General features: G+C 35.1%; 1 protein-coding gene across 1 annotated transcript in view; it reads right to left on the bottom strand.

The window, feature by feature from the left end:
- The window catches only part of LOC124795333, a 340,686-nt gene that overhangs the window by 33,627 nt on the left and 285,597 nt on the right, over positions 1-21,462 (bottom strand). Inside the window, exon 6 of the mRNA XM_047259314.1 lies at positions 13,625-13,807. Within this exon, the coding sequence (XP_047115270.1) occupies positions 13,625-13,807 (183 nt within the window). The remainder of the gene's footprint in view (positions 1-13,624; positions 13,808-21,462) is intronic.

Below are 21,462 nucleotides of genomic sequence, written 5' to 3' on the forward strand. Positions count from 1 at the left end.
AACTGTGAAATAAGTTTTCCAATCAATTTGTTTTACCAGAAGAGAAAGTAGAATGGCAGTACAGATGTCTTTAAATTTTAGCTATTTTTTTAATGATACCATAAACATAAATGCATGCAATTTTTGACAAATGTAGTAAATAGTGCTTGCAAAAATTGGAGAGTAATTAAAAAGCAGTCTGTCGGTGAGATACCATGCTACTTTTTTGTTTCCTGTTATTGAATACTTGATTATACAATAGACAAGAAATGTTTAAAATCTGCTCATGACATCATCAAATTTTTTAATCTGAGTGAAGTCCTCTCAGTTTACTGAAAAGTGCTTCTTGGTCATATCAATGTGTCCTCTAATACATTTTTGTTATTTTTGTGTTTTATCTTGATTTTCATTCATTTATAATAATGCAACAACAGTGGTGGCTGCTTCAGTTCTGAAGAATGACTGCAGTTCTGTAACAAGTGCTAGTGGTGAGTTCCTGAAGTAAACCTGCCCTAGTGAAATGAGGAAGTAAACTTGAGTAAGTTTTTGTTCTCAAGTAAACATCTCAGAAAAACCTTACAAAAGTTACTTTCTGAGTTCTCTAGATACAGTTTTATTTAAATTAAAGTCTACCCAGTAACGTATAAATGATATACTACGAGTACAGATTTAAGTGTCAGGAAGTCGTTTCTGAAAGTATATGTATGGAGCGTAGCCATGTATGGAAGTGGAACATGGACGATAACTAGTTTGGACAAGAAGAGAATAGAAGCTTTCAAAATGTGGTGCTACAGAAGAATGCTGAAGATTAGATGGGTAGATCACATAACTAATGAGGAGGTACTGAATAGGATTGGGGAAAAGAGGAGTTTGTGGCACAACTTGACTAGAAGAAGGGATTGGTTGGTAGGACATGTTCTGAGGCATCAAGAGATCACAAATTTAGTATTGGAGGGCAGCGTGGAGGGTAAAAATCGTAGAGGGAGACCAAGAGATGAATACACTAAGCAGATTCAGAAGGATGTAGGCTGCAGTACGTACTGGGAGATGAAGAAGCTTGCACAGGATAGAGTAGCGTGGAGAGCTGCATCAAACCAGTCTCAGGATTGAAGGCCACAACAACAACAATGAGGGGATATTAATGTCAACACTTTAGAAAATTCCCAAAAAACGAATGCTTTAAAGTCTATATCTATTCTTATGATGCAAAAGACCTGTTAGCAGACTTATCACCTATAATCACTATCACTCCAACCAGTATAAGCTCTATAGACCATATTATTACCAACTGCAAGAATATTATTACAGCTTGTAAAGGGACACCCTCCTCTAGCATTACTTTTCCTCAATAGAAGTAGTCAATACCAGAACTAATTTTTGAATTCTGAACACGTCAGTATTGTCTCAGCTGTTTTATAAAAATTTCGTATGATTTTGTACACAATGTGTTATATTTGAACCTAAAATCTATAAAAAGAAATTATTTTATTTTCTTTGTTATGACCAATATGTACTAGCTCTGAATGTACAGCTAAAATTATTTTTTTTTAGAAACATTTGAAATTATGATATATTTGGTATTCTTAAAATTTCTATTATAACTTATGCAGTTTAGTACTGTTTATTATGTTTATTTCTGGATTCATTTACAAAATAATAATATGAATTAATAGGAATCCATTTGTTGACAAAATTTGTAAACCCTTTGGGATATTGCTTTTACTGCAGGCTGAAGTACTAGTAGGCATGCATCTGATGTGATCAGACATGATTTTATATTTTGTAAGAACAATGTAATTTCAGCTTTGTTAATGTGAAGATTCAAAAGACAATGAGATATGGTAAAATGTGGGAGAATAAATTATTGGGAAAACAAAAATAAGTTGCACAAGCTTACTTCAAAATTATTTAAGTTAGTTGGAACCTTGAGAACCTAAAATATGAAGGTCTGAAAGAGTTTCTATCATGCAAAGAAAGAAGACTGAGGTCTGCCCAACAAAGTCATTCCAACACTGACGATGTACTACCAACAATGACAGACCGGATCAAATGAAAGATGACCTTACAACTACAACCAGAGACATCAAAATGGAAAGATAAGTATGACCTATTTGTGAAATTAATTTGTCTTTTGGACTTGAGTGCTTGTTAACAAAATGAATAGAGATGAGGGTAGGAACAAGGTAGAGGTGAAAGCTGTAGGATCTAGTCAGTACCTGTCTGAGCCAAGTGAAATCGTAGTCAGCAAAGAAACAGTAAAAACTGATAATTAGCAGTTAATTTTGGCAAAGATAGACAAAATGAAGCCACATAACAATAGTAAATTAGACAAAGTGCAAGGTCAAATGGACCAACTTGCTAATCAAGTTTCAGAGCTGAAAAATTAGTTGTCAGTGTGATTAAAAAATATGAATGAAAAAATTGATATTTTAGAAAATAAATTTATTGTTTTGGAAAATGAGTTGATAGTGTAATCAGCGACATAATCAAAGAATGTTGATGATGTCAGAGTTGAACAGAAGTCCATAGCAGAAAAAATGGAACAAAACATCACCAGTTTAAACCAAAAAAATTTAAATATTGAAAACATTATGCAAACTTACGTAACTGTTTTAGGTAAACAAATTTCAGCATTTCAAGAAATTCAAGCAAGCCAAAGTCTGTGCACAAACAATGGTATTGCATGGTCCAACACTTCTATCAAAAGTTTTTACCAGTCAATTTACATCCAGCGGATTTTCTGTACCATTGTAGAGATAGTTTAGTGTCAAGCATGAATGACATTCAAAAAATTAAATCTGTTAAAGGACATCTTGTAGGGAAAACCCTATCATGGGTAAATTTAAATATAAGCCAATGGGAAATATATCAAAGATTTGAGAAAATTTTTGTTCAGAAGCTGAACACGGGAGAATTTAAAAGTGAATTTTTTATGGTAGTATTTATAGGAATATGGACGATACTTTGAAAGAGTTTAGTAAGAACCAACTTAAAAAATTAACACACCTTGAGAAACCAATTATTAAAATGACCTTGACTGATGCACTTAAAAGGAGATTATCACAAAAGTTGCAGTGAGATTTGGTACATGCACTTCATGACTGTCATGAACAGTTTTTACTATATGTTGACTGGCTGGATAGGGCAGTAGAAAGAAGTATGTACCATAATAGTAGTAATGATAGAAACCACAATGGGAATAATTACTGAAACAGAGGTAATGGCAGCTTCTACCAGGATCCAAGTGTCAAAAGAGAGAGAAATTTTGAACATCATCAGGATAGGAATAATAGAGATAACCATTGGCATTTCAGTAGAAGAAACAACATAGAAGTCACTACTCAGGAAATGACAGTTCACCTCAGTGAAGGTCTACAGTTTTGGGGCAAGGAAACCCAACAAGTACAGGACCCCCAAGCTACACCTGCAATCAGACAATAATAACAGTGTTAATGATATGGCAGATGTATCTGAAATTGAACAGGAGGGATATCAGATTTCTCATTTATGTTTTTATCAAAAGTTTTGTGATACTGCATTTAATTATGATGGTGTAGGTGCGAATGATAAACCAGAATGTGAGAGTAGTGAGAATTTTGATGTAGTATATACTAATGATTTCTTCTCTTGCTCGGAAAACAGTGTTATTGATGTATGTAAATCAGGTGATGACTGTATTGGGCCTGAACTAGGTGATATTTTTGTTGTAGATGTGAATGAGAGCTGTGAAATAACTGAAGTTGGTAAGTCTGAGGCTATGGCTTATTACAAATGAATGTAGGTGCAGTAAGTAAACTTGATGAAGATGAGAATGGTATTGTTACTGGTGTCGTGATGAGATAATTTTGGAGAAATATGATGACGATAAGTATCGATATTTGTGGAGTTTAAGGATAAAAAAGTTTCAGAGTTATTTGTGAATGATGTTGCAAATATAGGTAAGATAAGTGGTGTATGTGATGTTGTAAGTGAGAGCAATGGAATACTAATCCAGTCAAAACAGTTTTTCTTCAATGTTATGCAGAATAATGATCAAAACAGTAAAAGTGAGCTATGTGTGAGTCTAGATAATAAAGATGAAAACTTTTTAAAGTTTTTTTGGGACCAGATTAATGATAAAAAAGAGAAATGTGCATTCTGGAATAAGGTAGCTGTGGTTAGAATTTGCATCCAAACTAGTAGAAAGAAATGACAGAAGATCTAAGCAGTAAGTGTAATTTTCACAGTAATGCATTTTGTGTTCCTTCTGTAACAAGTATTGGAATCAATCGATTATGTCCAATCCTTACCTGACAATATGAGTAACCAAAGTAATGTTATGATACTAGTAAAGTTCATAGGACCAGTATGTGTGGACATAACATTTTATGAAATTTAAAGTGCTCTTTTGCATGCAGTGACAACAGAGAAGATGATTCACATTTTGTGTGTTCTTACATTAAAATTAAGACTGATCATTGGGAAAATATCTGTTTGATTGTTACAGGTAGTCCAATTTGTGGTATATCTGAACACTTTAGAGACAAGATCCAGCATAGTAAGAATTTTGTGAAAATGTCCACTGTACATGTAAAGATATGAGGAGCTACGGGTAAGCAGACTTCAAGAAGAATATAATAATTCCAATCCCAAAGAAAACAGGTGTTGACAGATGTGTTTAATAAGTCACAGCTGCAAAATAGTAATGCAAATTCTTTACAGATAAATGGAAAAACTGGTAGAAGCCGACCTCGGCGAATATCAGTTTGGATTCCGCAGAAATGTTGGAACACGTGAGGCAATACTGACCCTACAACTTATCTTAGAAAATAGATTAAGGTAAGGCAAACCTACATTTCTAGCATTTGTAGACTTAGAGAAAGCTTTTGTCAATGTTGACTGGAATACTCTCTTTCAAATTCTAAAGGTGGCAGGGGTGAAATGCAGGGAGCGAAAGGCTATTTACAATTTGTACAGAAGCCAGATGGCAGTTATAAGAGTTGAGGGGCATGAAAGGGAAGCAGCGGTTGTGAAAGGAGTGAGACAGGGTTGTAGCCTGTCCGCGATGTTATTCAATCTGTATATTGAGCAAGCAGTAAAGGAAAGAAAAGAAAAATTCGGAGTAGGTATTAAAGTCCATGGAGAAGAAACAAAAATGTTCAGGTTTGCCGATGTCATTGTAATTCTGTCAGAGACAGCAAAGGACTTGGAAGAGCTGTTGAATGGAATGGACAGTGTCTTGAAAGGAGGATATAAGATGAACATCAACAAAAGCAAAACAAGGATAATGGAATGTAGTCTAATTAAGTCGGATGCTGCTAAGGGAATTCGATTAGGAAATGAGACACTTAAAGTAGTAAAGGAGTTTTGCTATTTGGGGAGCAAAATAACTGATGATGGTCGAAGTAGAGAGGATATAAAATGTAGACTGGCTATGGCGAGGAAAGCGTTTCTGAAGAAGAGAAATTTGTTAACATCGAGTATAGATTTAAGTGTCAGTAAGTCATTTCTGAAAGTATTTGTATGTAGTGTAGAATAGAAGCTTTCGAAATGTGGTGCTACAGAAGAATGCTGAAGATTAGATGGATAGATCACATAACTAATGAGGAGGTATTGAACAGAATTGGGGAGAAGAGGAATTTGTGGCACAACTTGACAAGAAGAAGGGAGCGGTTGGTAGGATATGTTCTGAGTCATCAAGGGATCACAAATTTAGCATTGGAGGGCAGCGTGGAAGGTAAAAATCATAGAGGGAGACTGAGAGATGAATATATGAAGCAGATTCAGAAGGATGTAGGTTGCAGTAAGTACTGGGAGATGAAGAAGCTTACACAGGATAGAGTAGCATGGAGACCTGCATCAAACCAGTCTCAGGACTGAAGACAACAACAACAACAATATAGATTTATACCAGTTGATGTCCCACTGTCATCCATTTCAACTATGGATATACTAAGATTACTTGTAGCAAGTGATGCTCAGACTCGTGGAACCCTTTGTGAGTTCTCACATTTAGAATTACACTTGTATTTCTACTTGTTATGACTAGGTGGTGGAATTGGGATTCTCCCCACATGTTTTTGGGTGTTTTCCACATTGTGAGTTTTCGTCTTTGTTTCTGAAATTGTGTCAACATAAATTTTAAGTTAAAATTTTGACAGTATTTTTTAAATGCTCCCCATTCTTGTTTGTGCATTTGTGTATTGTATGTGGGCCCATGATTTGCTTGTACTTCTTCTCTTTGCCTAGTTGTGCATTGAAATCTCCTGGTACAATTTTGATGTGTCTTTCTGGTACTTTGTTTGGCATTTCTTCCATGTCTTCCCAAAAGTCTTGGCCTTCTTGTGGTCTCTTCCTGTTGTGATCATTTGTAGGTGCATGTGCGTTGGTGATTGTGTATCTTTTCTTTCCTGATTTGAAGGTTATTGTGGAGATTCTTTCTGATACTGAATTGAAGTTTATGATGTTGTCTATGACAGATTTGTGTACAGCAAATCCTGTGCCAAACATTGTTGATTTTCCCCACCTGACAGCAGGTTTTCCTTGGTATATCTTGTAGTTTTCCATGTTTAAATGGTTCTCATCAGTAAAACACGTCTCTTGTATTGTCAGTATTTTGATTTGAAATTTTTCTAGCACATCAGTAAGCTGTTTACGTTTGTCTCTCTTAACCATGTACTGGTGTTGAGTGTGCCAATAAAATGTTTGTGAAGAGGTTTTGAGAAGCTCCAACTCTTCACACTATTTCATGGTGTTCCTGTTCCCCCAGAATCCAATGATCAGGAAAAACCTGTAAATTCACTGGGGCCTGGGGTAGTTGGTCTCTTTCCCATTGTTCCATCATGATTTTTTCAAGTTGATGGTGGTCATGGTGACCTCTGTTGGAGGTCACAGTTGTTAAAGACGAGATATTTGTAGCAGCCACACCAAATAGGTGAACAGAGGCTGACCACTAGCTGCTGTATTCCAGAACAGACAATAATGGGTTTAGGCCTGTGTTAGTATTTGGTCCACCCTGGGTATTTCATTACCCTAGTACCACCCATATCTGGGTAGCTTTCCCCTATCCATCATGTGTGGAGGTGCCCAATGGTGGATGCAACAACCCCACACAAACAGCCAGAGAATATGCCATGAAATGTGAGGAAGGTACTGAACAGCATACTTAGCACACAGAACAATGTTTCAGGGTTTGATGTGAATGCTAGACATTAAGTAACCTATCTGTGGAGCATTGGATGAAAAATCTAGGGAGAAAACTGAAAGATGTAGGTGGGTCCACTCCCCACACTGCTGTACGGCTGCACCCTCGTTGGTCCAGCTGATTCACAAGAGATCATTGCTGCTAGATAATGTACTCAAGCATCTGACAACTACATCACTGCTGTGACTGAAATTAGGGGGATTAACTTTCCACTACATTATGTACTTTTTCATCAATAATAAATGAATCTTCTAGGCCCATATGTACACAGGTTAGTTTGTGGAAGTCATTTACTAGTGTGGAAGTCATTTACTAGTATAGACAGTATAACAAGATGGGTACATGTCTGATTTCATACACTGATTTTGATCCTCAAGCTATTTTATTATTTCAACATTCAATCCTATTTCTGACTCTCATTACCTGTATTTATCCCAAGTACTGCAATATTATATGTCACAGGAACTTGAGTTGTGGGCAAACTAATGCTTAACTCAGTTTTGTGTACCCCCGGTCAATGTGACTGTGTGTGTGTACTCAAGGAGAGTGTGTAACTATTGATTGAGGCTACACACTTCCTGTAATTACTTTTTACATATTATTGAACTTATTGATATATGATTGTGAAGGTTACAAACCACCTTCCCTACCATCTGGCTCCTACCCTTGTAACCGCACCCGGTGTAAAATCTGTCCCATGCACCCTCCCACCACCACCTACTCCAGTCCTGTAACCTGGAAGGTGTACACGATCAAAGGCAGAGCCACGTGTGAAAGCACCCACGTGATTTACCAACTGACCTGCCTACACTGTGAAGCTTTCTATGTGGGAACGACCAGCAACAAACTGTCCATCACATGAATGGACACAGGCAGACAGTGTTTGTTGGTAATGAGGATCACCCTGTGGCTAAACATACCTTGGTGCACGGCCAGCACATCTTGGCACAGTATTACACCATCTGGGTTATCTGGATACTTCCCACTAACACCAACCTATCATAACTCCGGAGATGGGAACTTGCCGTTCAATATATCCTCTCTTCCTGTTACACACTAGGCCTCAACCTCCGCTAATTTCAAGTTGCCGCCGCTCATACCTCACCTGTCATTCAACAACATCTTTGCCTCTGTACTTGGGCCTTGACTGACATCTCTGCCAAAAGTCTTTGCCTTTACATATGTCTGCTTGTGTCTGTATATGAGCGGATGGATATGTGTGCGTGTGCGAGTGTATACCTGTCCTTTTTTCCCCCCTAAGGTAAGTCTTTCCGCTCCCAGGATTGGAATGACTCGTTACCCTCACCCTTAAAACCCACATCCTTTCGTCTTTCCCTCGCCTTCCCTCTTTCCTGATGAAGCAAACGTGGATTGCAAAAGCTTGAATTTTGTGTCTGTGTTTGTGTTTGTTACTGTCTCTATCAACATACCAGTGCTTTTGTTTGGTAAGTTACGTCATCTTTGTTTTTAGATATATTTTTTTCCCCACATGGAATGTTTCCCTCTATTATAGTCTATGTATATGTTTGAAAAGTAATACTAGCTGTAAAAGATAAGGAATATACATGTGGCAATGCAGAAATTCATGAACATAGCTGCAGATATGCACAAAATTATCATATGGTAAACAAGAGATCAAAAGAACTAGAAATAGTCAGTCCATTAAGGGAGAAAAATATTTTAATACATTACCTTGGAAACTGAAACCATTAACTGGTGAACAATTCAAAAAACATAAAATCATGGTTCACTGAGCAGTCCTACTAAAGCTTACAGTCAAAACTAAAATCTAATTTATTATTATGTAAATTAATTTAGACTGTATACCTTAGCATCTATAATTATTATAAAATAAATTTAGATTGTATACTGTTGTATCTATTGTACAATCAATTGCTATGCATGTAATTACATGTTTCATGTAAATAAATTACCACATTAACAGGCCCCATCATACAGATTAAATCATACAGTAAATGTTTATCCCAATAAATGGTGCATGGTTTATTGTTCCCATTTCAGGGTGCCTGTTTGCCTGTCTGATGGCTTCCAGGGGCAACAAAAATTTGATTTTAAATATTTCATACAATTACTGACCAAATTCATAAATTTAAACTGCAGAAACGACCTATTACAACATTAATTTCAGATATGCCTTTAGGTAATTATACTAAAATGAAAATAATTTTTTGTTCCTACATATCTAAATAACTATTACATCAAGAAGGAGTAATCTCATGTCTAAGTTTTAACAAAGTAATAAAAGTATTACAGTTAAAAGCAGTGTAATACCTTGAATCAGCTTTATTTACAATCATTTGATAGTTGTGAATGAGGGCACTTAGTTACTTCCAACAAACCTTATACAAGATTTCAAACCTTCACGAAACTTTTTCATGCTGACAGCCTCAAAAAATGATGAAATGTAGAAAATTTATAGTATTTCACTGTTTCACTGTTCACACAACAATACTTCAGCATTTGTCATAAATTTACAAATTCTATTCGCAATGCTCTTTGCAGATAATACCCACAATACCAATAAATTTGTGAAATTATGTCGCTATACAACACATGGTAAGGAGACACATCATAGGCAATGAGATGCATAAAACTATGGCTTGCTGATAACAGGATGCAAATTACCCAGATTATACTCATTTTGTGTTTGATAAATAGTGCACTTAGTGGACTCCAACAAACTCTAAACGTAATTTCAAACATTTCCTACATTTTTTCATTTACATTCTTAACTTCAAATGTTAAATACATTACCTCATTTGTAAAAAAACAGATATTTTAAGCTATTTTATACATGGAAGTTCAACTCTTTAAAGAATCACACAATAACTAAGACTCAAGGAATCTATTGTGAATATGACTGTTATCCTTTCTCATGGTTTTTGATCATCTCAAAATAAATAATTATGCTGCATGAAAGAACAAGGTTTAGCACCTAGCACATTCTTACCATGTAATCTGTATATGAAAGCAATACTCTTAGTGTAAAGGAAATAGACTTAAAAAAACTTTTCCACAGACCTAGATCTAGAATTAGCTTCACTAGTGTTAACAGATATTGACCTTATTATTGTCTTTGTGTACCACTCACTAGATGGTAATTTTGAAAACTTCATTGCACAAATGGAAACCTGTTTTTCCTACTGAACACTTCTTAAATCTAAAATTGCACTGTGTGGAGATTTCAACATACATATAGGTGATGGAAGCACTAAAAAGAGAGTCAACATGACTTTGATAAATAGCTATGGGCTGTTTGTTACAAACTGACTGCCAACAAGAGGTGATGCCTGCTTAGACACAGTTATCACTAACCTCAATATGTGGGACTATAATATCAGTGTAGTTGAACCAATGATTGCTGACCATAGTGCATTAGTAATGAAAATAAGTATGAAATGCTCAAGTCAACTGCAGCCAAGCTCATGGCACTCCAGTTACACATTTAGTAAAAGGATCATAAAAGAAGAAAGACTACATGACCTTAAAACAGCCCTGTCAAGTGTAAACTGGCAGCAAAAAATTGCAGGAATGGGGGCCAGTGCTTCATTCGAATGTCTGTTCCAATCATTACAAGTTAAATTTGATGATTTATTTCCAGAAATCCACAAGAAGTATCCTACAGGCAAAGCTAAAGGAAGGGACAAACCTACTATAGAGAAGATGTGGTATACCCCTGAGCTAAACAAATTAAAATGCATTGTGTTAATTTTCAGGGACCGTATGAAAGCAGCTAGAGATCTCCGATCTAGAGACCTGCTTCATTGTAACTATGTAAGAGCCAAACAAATTTACAGAAACAAGTGGAGGAGTCAAAAAAGAGATACAATAACAGGTTCATTAAAGAGTCTCACAATCCATGCAAAGCAGCATGGAATCTGGTAAACGAGTGCAGAAAAAAGCCCACCTCAGCCTTAAATTCCGGTAGCCCTGATGCCTTCAATCAGTACTTTGTTAGGATAGTGAAAGATACTATTAATAAAATACCTGACTCAGGCTTAGTCCCCATAAGTCACATGAGAGACATAACCAGTAGCACTTTTGAAAACTGGAAGGAAGTGCACCCTAAGGATATCATAAAAATAGTTAAGTCATACAAGAACAAAGAGAGCGAAGATATCTATAGTATGTCTTACACAATGCTGAAGAAAATTATTCTAGAGCTTACTCAGTCATTATCTATAGCAATTAACAAGTGCTTATCCTCTACATCTACATCTACATTAATACTCCGCAAGCCACCCAACGGTGTGTGGCGGAGGGCACTTTACGTGCCACTGTGATTACCTCCCTGTTCCAGTCGCGTATGGTTCGTGGGAAGAACGACTGTCTGAAAGCCTCCGTGCGTGCTCGAATCTCTCTAATTTTACATTCGTGATCTCCTCGGGAGGTATAAGTAGGGGGAAGCAATATATTCGATACCTCATCCAGAAACGCACCCTCTCGAAATCTGGCGAGCAAGCTACACCGCGATGCAGAGTGCCTCTCTTGCAGAGTCTGTCACTTGAGTTTGCTAAACATCTCCGTAACGCTATCACGATTACCAAATGACCCTGTGATGAAATGCACCGCTCTTGTTTGGATCTTTTCTATCTCCTCCGTCAACCCGATCTGGTACGGATCCCACACTGATGAGCAATGCTCAAGTATAGGTCAAACGAGTGTTTTGTAAGCCACCTCCTTTGTTGATGGACTACATTTTCTAAGGACTCTCCCAATGAATCTCAACCTGGTACCCACCTTACCAACAATTAATTTTATATGATCATTCCACTTCAAATCATTCCGCACGCATACTCCCAGATATTTTACAGAAGTAACTGCTACCAGTGTTTGTTCCGCTATCATATAATCATACAATAAAGGATCCTTCTTTCTATGTGTCTTCCCAAAATTTCTTAAACTAGCACGGACAGTACCAGTCTACAGTCACCCATGTGAAGTGTCCAGCTACAGACCAATTTCTATCATTCCTATTCTAGCTAAAGTTATGGAGTCTGTTATGAAACTCCAGTTACAGAATTATTTTGAAGTAAATAAGCTCTTCCAGGACACACGGCATGGTTTTCGCAAGGGAAACTCAATGTTTACGGCAGCACTGGACTTAACCAGAAAAATAAGACAAGGATTCGAAGACAGAGAAAGTGTGGCACTGATACTCTGTGATCTAAGCAAGGCATTTGACTGCATTTCCCACAAGATACTGCACAATAAATTCAAGTGTTATGGTGTCGTAGGTGTTGTTCTGGTAACTTTTCAGTCTTATCTGGAAAACCGGAGACAAGTGGTATCAATACCTGGAGCAACATCACAAGATCAAAAGCTGGAATATGGAGTACCCCAAGGGTCAGTCATAGGGCCTCTCCTGTTCCTTATTTATTTCAAAGATATGGGTTATAACAACAATATGTTACAGTTTGCTGATAACACCAGCCTTTTGGCCAATGGAAGAACTGCTGCAGAATCACTCCAAGAAACATGTGTACTCTTCCAAAACATTAAAGAATGGTTCATCAAAAATAAAATGGAAATGAATGAAGAAAAACTACAACATCTGAGATATGATCCCTTAACAACATTGGTTGCCATGATAATAAGGAGGCTGTCAAACTGTTGGGCTTCATGATAGACTGGAAACTAACAATGAATGAACACACAGTGTACTTGTGCTCCAAGCTCTCCCGTGTAATATACCTTCTGATGAGGTTAAAAGGTGTATTGAGTGACCAATATCTCATAACAGTATATTATGCCCTACTCCATAACCACATCAATTATGGCCTACTGTTATGGGGACATTCTGCAGGCTGTAAGGACGTGCTAATTCTACAGAAAAAAGCTCTCAGAATAATCACATCAAGCAAAAGACAGGAACACTGCAGGCCTATATTCAAGCAGTTAGGAATTATGACAGTCTTCAGCCAGCATGTGTTTTTATGTCTCATCAGCGTGAAAGAAAACCAAGGAGTCTTCAGCATGAGACAAGATAATCACAATACCCGTAACAAGAGGAGCATCGAAATACCCAGGTGTCAACTGACGGGAATGCAAGACAGCTTTCCAGTGGTTGCCCTAAAAATGTTCAACTCACTGCCTCAAGAAGTGCAATCCATGCCGCTAGGAACATTCAGAAGGAGAGTAGCACAGGACGTGAAAGAATGCCCATTGTACTCCATTGGTGAATTCTTTAATAGTGACCAAAGTGAATGGACAAACAAATATTGTTTCTATTAAGTATAAATGACTTAATTTTGTGAATATTTTTTTGAATGTATATATGTAATTAATCTTGACACAGTCTGTCCAGTCATGGCTGGTAAACAACACAGATTTAGTAATAAAGTAATAATAAAGTAATAATATCACATTAATTTGAGATACATATTTAGGTAAGTGTACTACACTTTTAGTTAAGAAATGAAAATAATTTTCTGTACTTACAAATCTAAATATGCCATTACATCAAGAAGAACTGTGAAATAGTAGAATTCAGGATATAATATTGTCAGTAACATCTTCAAGGGGAAGATGAATCCAGACAGCACAGCACAAGCTACTCGAATGCCTTCCCAAATATGGATGAAGTGTCCATATGGCATTATAGTTGATGACAGAAGGAAGCACCTGGTTAAGATAGTATATGATTAGCAACAAGTGTTCATAAATTTGATACAGATAAATAATAAATCAACAGAGAAATGAAGGGAAAGCATGACAAGCTGTCAAAAAAATCTAGATTATACTGCAATAAACTCATTTATAAATAAGAACTAAGCACTGAAAAACTAACACTAAAATGAAATAAGTGGCTGCAGTGTTAAAATGCAGTATGTCATTAAAATATTCTTTCTATATTGAAATCATTACATGATGTTCCTTTTTCAATAATGTACTAAATAAAACAATAAAGTAGTACAGAATAAAGAACAGTCTGATGGTTAAATCAATAATTTAAGATTACTCATAGACATTTTTACTTCTTATTATCACATAAAGATATTTCTAATCTGTAAAAATTCATTTATCTGAGGAGGAAAGTACATCTCTAATTAATATTTTTAGTCAAACTAACATCAGAAATTATGGGTGGACAAAAAAATGGCTCTGAGCACTATGGGACTTAACATCTGAGGTCATCAGTCCCCTAGAACTTAGAACTACTTAAACCTAACTAACCTAAGGACATCACACACATCCATGCCAGAGGCAGGATTCGAACCTGTGACCGTAGTGGTATCGCGGTTCCAGACTGAAGTGCCTAGAACCACTCGGCCACTCCGGCTGGCACGGGTGGACATAATAATTGTTTTGCAACCCTTAACTTACAGAGACTAGTATTTAAGTTTATGCCACTTGCCTATGCCTGAATATATGAACCAACTTTGGTGATAGTCATCCATGGAGGTAATGGATGATATAAATGAAAGTGCGTACACCAATCTATACAATTTTTTTGCTACAGCATAAGGTAATTGTTTGGTGACTTTTGTCTCATTCATCTTCTTTTGCTCTTATAATATCATGAAATGTTGTGTACATGCCACATGAGTACCAGAGAAACTGATCCAGAAAGTAAAGACATGACTCCCACTTCATGAGCTGTCTTACAACATTTTCCATGCTTTTCCTGTATATTGTATGAAAACACTGAGTGGCCATATTACTGCCACTTAAAACATTCTTAAAACACCACAACATGTTTTGTGCATGTGGCCACACTATTAAGGAGGCAAGCATATATTAAAGTCCTCTGGCTAATTTCATAATATGAAAGTTGTTACAGGGGCTGTAGCCTATTCATGATGCCTATTGACTAGCTTCATAATGCATCTGTTATCTGTTGCTCCTCCAAATCTAAAGCATTTCTTTGGTAATGATATGCTGCAACAGGGCAGCACATCTTTCACTGGGTTAATACAATAATGTTCTCTCGCTACAATAGAGTTAACCTAAATGTTTGCATTTATGGAATGCGTCTTTTCAATCACTCATGCCCAATTTTCAAGCTGCTTCGGAGATTTTAAGAGTACAGTTAGGCATCCTCTACTTTTTAGATATAAAAAGATGGCACATCAGTGAATCTCTCTCCTTCTCTCTTAATCATGTTGTACATTTTGTGCATGTGTATCCTGTTACTATTTCTGATTATACTTTTGCATCATGATTGAACTTGAGAACAGCTCTTAGTTGGTGTAATATCCAAAAAAACTGAAGTTATGGGATGCTATGGAAATAAGCTTCTACCCAAACTGAAGTGCAACAGGTTCTCTGAATGTTGCCCTCTAATGACAGTTTGTACTCGACAGTTATGGTTCAATGGTTATCATGCTAGACCCATATTTAGAAAGACAGTATCTCAAATCCCCATATGGTAATCCTGCTTTAGGTTTCCTGTAGTTTCCCTAAATCACCTAAGACAAATGCTAGTACGGTTCCTTTGAAAAGGTCATGATGAATTACTACTAAGATTTCACTCTGTCTCCAGTAACTACATTATCAACAGGATAATAAACCCAAATTTCCTTCTCTCCCAAAATCCTCCATCCCATTAGCACATATTTCACAGGGATTTGTACCAGCCTCAATATTGTAATGGAACTGGTCAGTGCACCTACTTTCATCACATTTCAGAGAATATCTTACCTGCATTACACTGATGATATGATCCAACAGAATCAATTGCAGTTCTCATAAAATAGTATAAAGTTTTATATTTTATTAACTTAGTGTCCACTGCTTTGATTGCGTAGACTGCATGGTCTGCACAGATCTTTTTTTCCTTTAATTCAATTTGTATATTGTTTTGCCCATTGCCCATGAGCAAATCTACAAATTATGAAAGACTTATCCAGTCTCTGTGTAATTAAAGTATTCCAGCAGGGTTTAATTTAATTTCTTATACTGAGTTAAAAAATAAAGAAAAAAATCTGATAGGTTGTTCTTTAGTTATTAGCACCAATCTTATTTCTGATTCTGAATTCTCTCATCTCAAACAGATATTCCTCTAGATCTAATCACGTTCATATGTGGTGTCATCAGTAATGATTAGTTTGCATAGAAATTATAACAAGAAAAATTTTATAAATATATATTAGGCCTACTGAAAAATTAATTCATTAAAGAACTACTTCTTTTTCTATGCAATTATGCAAAGTCAAACTATCATAGTGACTGCTTAATAGCTTTGTCTGACTAAGTTCACTACCTGGAATGCTTTCTAAAGTTCTTATGCTAGTTAACCCTATCGCTGCTACAGACATGCTCTTTGCATTTAATGCTGAGGCAGCTTTTGTTATGGCTGTACTGCTCACCAAATACTGGTGCCTGTACTGAAAGATGGCATTTCAGCTAATATAAAATACTTGTTAATGGATTTTTGAAAACTATTATGTGAAAATAATTTATTAATGCATATCTTACATTCTAACATATTCACTTGATAAAGAACTTAACATGAAACTTACTTAACATATTTCATTGTCCATCTGTTATGCATCAATTTAAGCAAAACATGGTATGAAATTCTGAAGATTTCACAGAGATAAAAACACACTGTCTAAATTAAGCATTTGATTGACTTCAGCTCATATATTGCAGTGAATGATATGTAGAGAGGCTATAGAAAATTTATTTGAAGTTGAGAGCAGAATGATATCTCATTTCTTTCTTGAATTATTGGGTTTTAAATCTGACAGATGGTCATACATGATGCACACAGTTCTAGCCACACAGACTTGCTGGCTGCTGTTAGATGAAAAAAACTGAGTTTTGCTTGTCTTACAATCTAATACCTTCACTTAATTTTCTTTTTGTTGTATGACATAATTATTGTGCTCCATCAAATTAAATAAAACACTGCATCAAATTTTAATGATTCTGCAGAGGTAAAAGTGGATTGTAGTTGTACATACTTTGTGTACAGTTGATTTTAGCTCATACATTCCTGGAATGAAATGTAGGTAAGGTACTGAATTTTATTTAAAACTTGGTTTTATGTCCAAAGGACAGGTGAGCACAGTGTGATCATTCTCATCCTTATCCATAACAATCAACATTTATCATAAACAATTTTAGATATCAAAATGGGGTTTTCTGCAAATCATTGGATTGCATGATGTATGTATGTTGTATGATAAATACTTAAACCATTTTTATTCACTGAGATATGGATATCATGGCCGCATCAGTGAGAAGTTAGTGGCTCATGATGCAGTCAGACATCCATAGCAGTCTAGGAAGAGACAGGTGGTGCATGTGTTTCCAATACCTGGAGAATGATTCTGCTTTCATAATGAAATATTTTCATAAATCATCTCATCACCTACTTTAGCCCCAAAAGTGGTAGAACTGCCAGAAATATTGATTTATTTTTTCCAACCAAGAAGCCAGATAACAATTTTCCTAGATGCAGCTATAAAATGCTTTAATAATGATTCATTTGGAAAAAAGTTCACCCACCATTTAATCCCCTTGGGGTTTGAATTTCATTGCATGTTGAAACATGGATTTTTTAAATTTCTGGCTGAGAAATCAAATACCGCTTTTCATAGTTCTAGCTTGAAAATTGCCTTAAGAGCAATATATTTTCAAAAAAACATTTGATTCCCTATTTCACCACCTTAGGGATGCAAGTTCGAAAAGTCAGTGCCCACCCCCCCTCCCCACCATCTCAAATTTAAAGTTTCCTTCATTAGTTGTTTGGGCTGGGTGGTGATGAGTCAGTTAGTAAGACATTACCTTTTATATACAGAGATAAACAGAAACAAAACACTTTAAAATAACATGATATTTATTCTCAGAAAAAATAAAAAATTTTTGTACTTCCAGTGTAATTAAAAATTGTACTTATATTATTAAAGTAATGCTTTAATCTATTCTGAGAAATAATTTGACAATGTTAGTGAAAGAACTAGTTATGTATTAATTACTGCTATTATTATTATTATTATTATTATTTATTCAGCAGCCATTTTGATCTAATGTAGTTGATACATGTTGTATCTTTACAAATAGTCATTGTCAGGTCTTATCACTAAAGTTAAGAGAAGTTACAAATTAATACTATTATTATTTAATAATCATATACGTTAAAATCACACAGGTTTATAATCATGTAAATCTACTGTCATAAAAGTTTATAATTCATAGCTTTGCTTTGATCAAAAATATCCTGCACTGAATAAAATGGGTTTTCTATCAATAGTTGTCTAATACATTTTTTAAATTCATTTGTTCTGTATTTGTGTAATGCCATTTGGAAGACAGATATGCAGGCACATTTCTATGTATGTAATCCATTTCTCATATTGATTGGTTCATTGGTGAATTGCTCTCAGTTTCCAGCAGTTCCTTGTTTCATATTGGTGTACATGTTGATTTGTTTGGTAGAGATTACTGTGTTTTTTGTGAGTGTAAGAATTCTGCAGATGTTGATATTTACTGCTGTTAGGATATTCAGTTCCTTAAAATTTGGTCTACAAGTGGTAAGCCTCTTTTGCCTTGTCATTATGCTGATGGCCTTTCTCTGTATAGTAAGGATCTTATTCATATTTAATGCACTTCCCCAAAGTTCAGTCCTGTAGGACATAATGGAATAAAATTGTGCATAGTAATATTTTATCAGGTTTGACGACTTCACTTAACTTTCTGGTGGCAAAACAATTCAAGTTGATCTTATGACATACAATATCGATGTGTTCTGTCCAAATTATTTTGTGATCCATGCAGAGACCCAAAAATTTTCCACTTTTCACTTGCTCTAGTCTGTTGTCAGTTATTTTTAATTCTAACACATTTTGTTTCATCTTGCTATTTTTAAAACAGATTAAATTGGTTTTCTTGTAATTTGTTACTAATCTATTATTACAAAACCAATTATCAAGATAACAAAGAACCCTTTAAGCATTTAGAGAATATTTTTCTAAATTGGGGCCCTTTATCAAAATTTGATGTCATCAGCATAAGGGATGGTGTTATTTTGGATACCATTGGGAAGATGAATTACATACATCAAGAAGAGGCCCATAATTTTCTTTGTACCTGAGTAATATTTATTTCATTTTTTGTCTGATATTTTCACTTTCTCATACCTGTATGTCAAATAGGATCTCAACAAGTCAAGCACAATAAGCTCTGATCCCAAAGAATTCTAATTTCTTCAGAATGAGTTCATTATGTAAGGAATCAATACTTTGTAAGACTGCTCAGCTGATAGTGCTTGTAATATTTGTTCTTCTCAAGTAGTTGCAGGTTAGTTGTTATGGAGTTATGTTGTTGCTATGGTGTGAGTAACTTGTGATGTGCTCTAGTAATGTGCTGTTTGTAGCAGAATGGTAACTGCTTTGTGACACTTGGAAATGTGAAAAGAAGAAAATAAAAGAAATATTGAAGGAACTTAGTAATGGAGTACTGGTATTCAAATATCAAACACTAAATCCTGATCTTACTGCCTATGCAGAAGTATTTTTTTCAGCAAGCCATATTTTCAACAGGTCATGTTACCCAGGAAGAGCTACAGTAACCAAATGAGTAAAATATTTTAATTATCATTTTGAACTTCCTTCTCATTCATAATGGTTGCACTATACTAGAGATAGTATTCCCAAAATGTGCATATGAAAATAACTGATAATTTTTAGAAGTAACATAGAAGAGATCTGTAATAATGAGGGTGCTCTTATGAGAGGTACCAGTAATTTAAAAGACAAGTGTTTTGGTACTGCTGAGGATTTATTTTTTGCATGTCAAAAGGAGAAATTATATGCCAATTTTTATGGAAAGCAGTGCTAACGAGATAATAGACAGACTGATGCTCATTTAACAATCACAAGTGGTGGACAATACTCACAATAAAAAATACTTAACTTTCAACTTAAGTCAGTGATAGCAGCAGACGGACCCATGAAAGCTAAAAAAGAGTTATAATGTTCTGTATTATTTTTCTGTTTGTGTGTGGAAACTGAAAGTGAATGATTGTTCCAACGAAAATTATGACATATGACAAATTACTCCAGGACAAAGATTTTATGTGGAGGTTGGATGCATTTGGAAATAATTTATGTCAAAATGAGTCTTTAGTGGTGATAGAGGTGTTAAGTACGGTTTTAACACAAATGAATGAGATCATTGAACAACTGAGACTAATTAATGAAAAAGACAGTAAAGAACCACTATAAAACATAATAGAACCTAATCCTGCAGTTAATACAGTTAATTCAGTTCATGGTTTAGTAATTTAAACATTTTGTGGCTGTGGGCTCAGCAGCAATGTATGCAATTATATAAAATGGAATAGTTAGCCAACTGTTTGGCTGACTGTTATATTTATATTCAAGATTTGGAGTGTGTTGATGACAGTGAAATGGAATGTTCATTTGAATATATTAAAAACTTAGAATCTATTGACCTTAGGGCTGAGATGGATAAGCATTTTAAAACTTAACAGAAAGTAGCCTACATGTTTTTACTAAAACTGTAAGTAACAAAATGTTTATGACAGCACCTAGCTTTAATGCAAGATTTTGTAATTTTGACTCAAAAATTTCAATGACTGATAAAAATTTGGCAAAAGCATTTAGAGAAAACACTGTATGAATGTTAATGCTATTACTAATATGCACAAAAATCATCATAATTTTGAGCTGAAAATCGTTGAGAGAAAAAGAATATGTGATGTGTAAAGAAATTTTTGTTGTCTCCTACAGAATTTTAAAGAACTTTACTTATGTTCTGCTAATAATCAATTTCTTATCCTGTTAGGCTACTCTTTGCAAATTAATTAAAGGTACAAACAGAACAATTCACATTTAAATCTACATAATGGACAAATACAAGGGTGCATTGAAATCTACAAATCCTACATTAAAAACTGTACACAAAACTTGGATTAATTACACAAAAGATAGTTTTCATAGATTAATTAGTTAATATTTAAATAAAAACACATTTTAATTGTAATTCTTCTGTTCAAAATACTAATTCAGACCATTGCAAACACCTGACTGAAAATACTGTTGACATTGATTATGACATACATTATTAACATAGTACATGAACATAATTACTTGCTACTAGGTTGCTGAAGGTATTCGTTTACACTGTAATACCAATTGTTCATTAAAAATTTGAATAGTGCTCCCTTAAATGTAGACTTTTTTCATTTATTGTATAAGCACTGGGAGTTTGTAATACAAGTTTGTACCCTAAACATTCATTTGTTTCTGTGCAACAGCCCTGTTTACTTTACATGGATATCACTGCCTATTCTTGTATTATATAAA

The sequence above is a fragment of the Schistocerca piceifrons genome, chromosome 4 (assembly GCF_021461385.2).
Source record: "Schistocerca piceifrons isolate TAMUIC-IGC-003096 chromosome 4, iqSchPice1.1, whole genome shotgun sequence".
NCBI lineage: Eukaryota > Metazoa > Arthropoda > Insecta > Orthoptera > Acrididae > Schistocerca > Schistocerca piceifrons.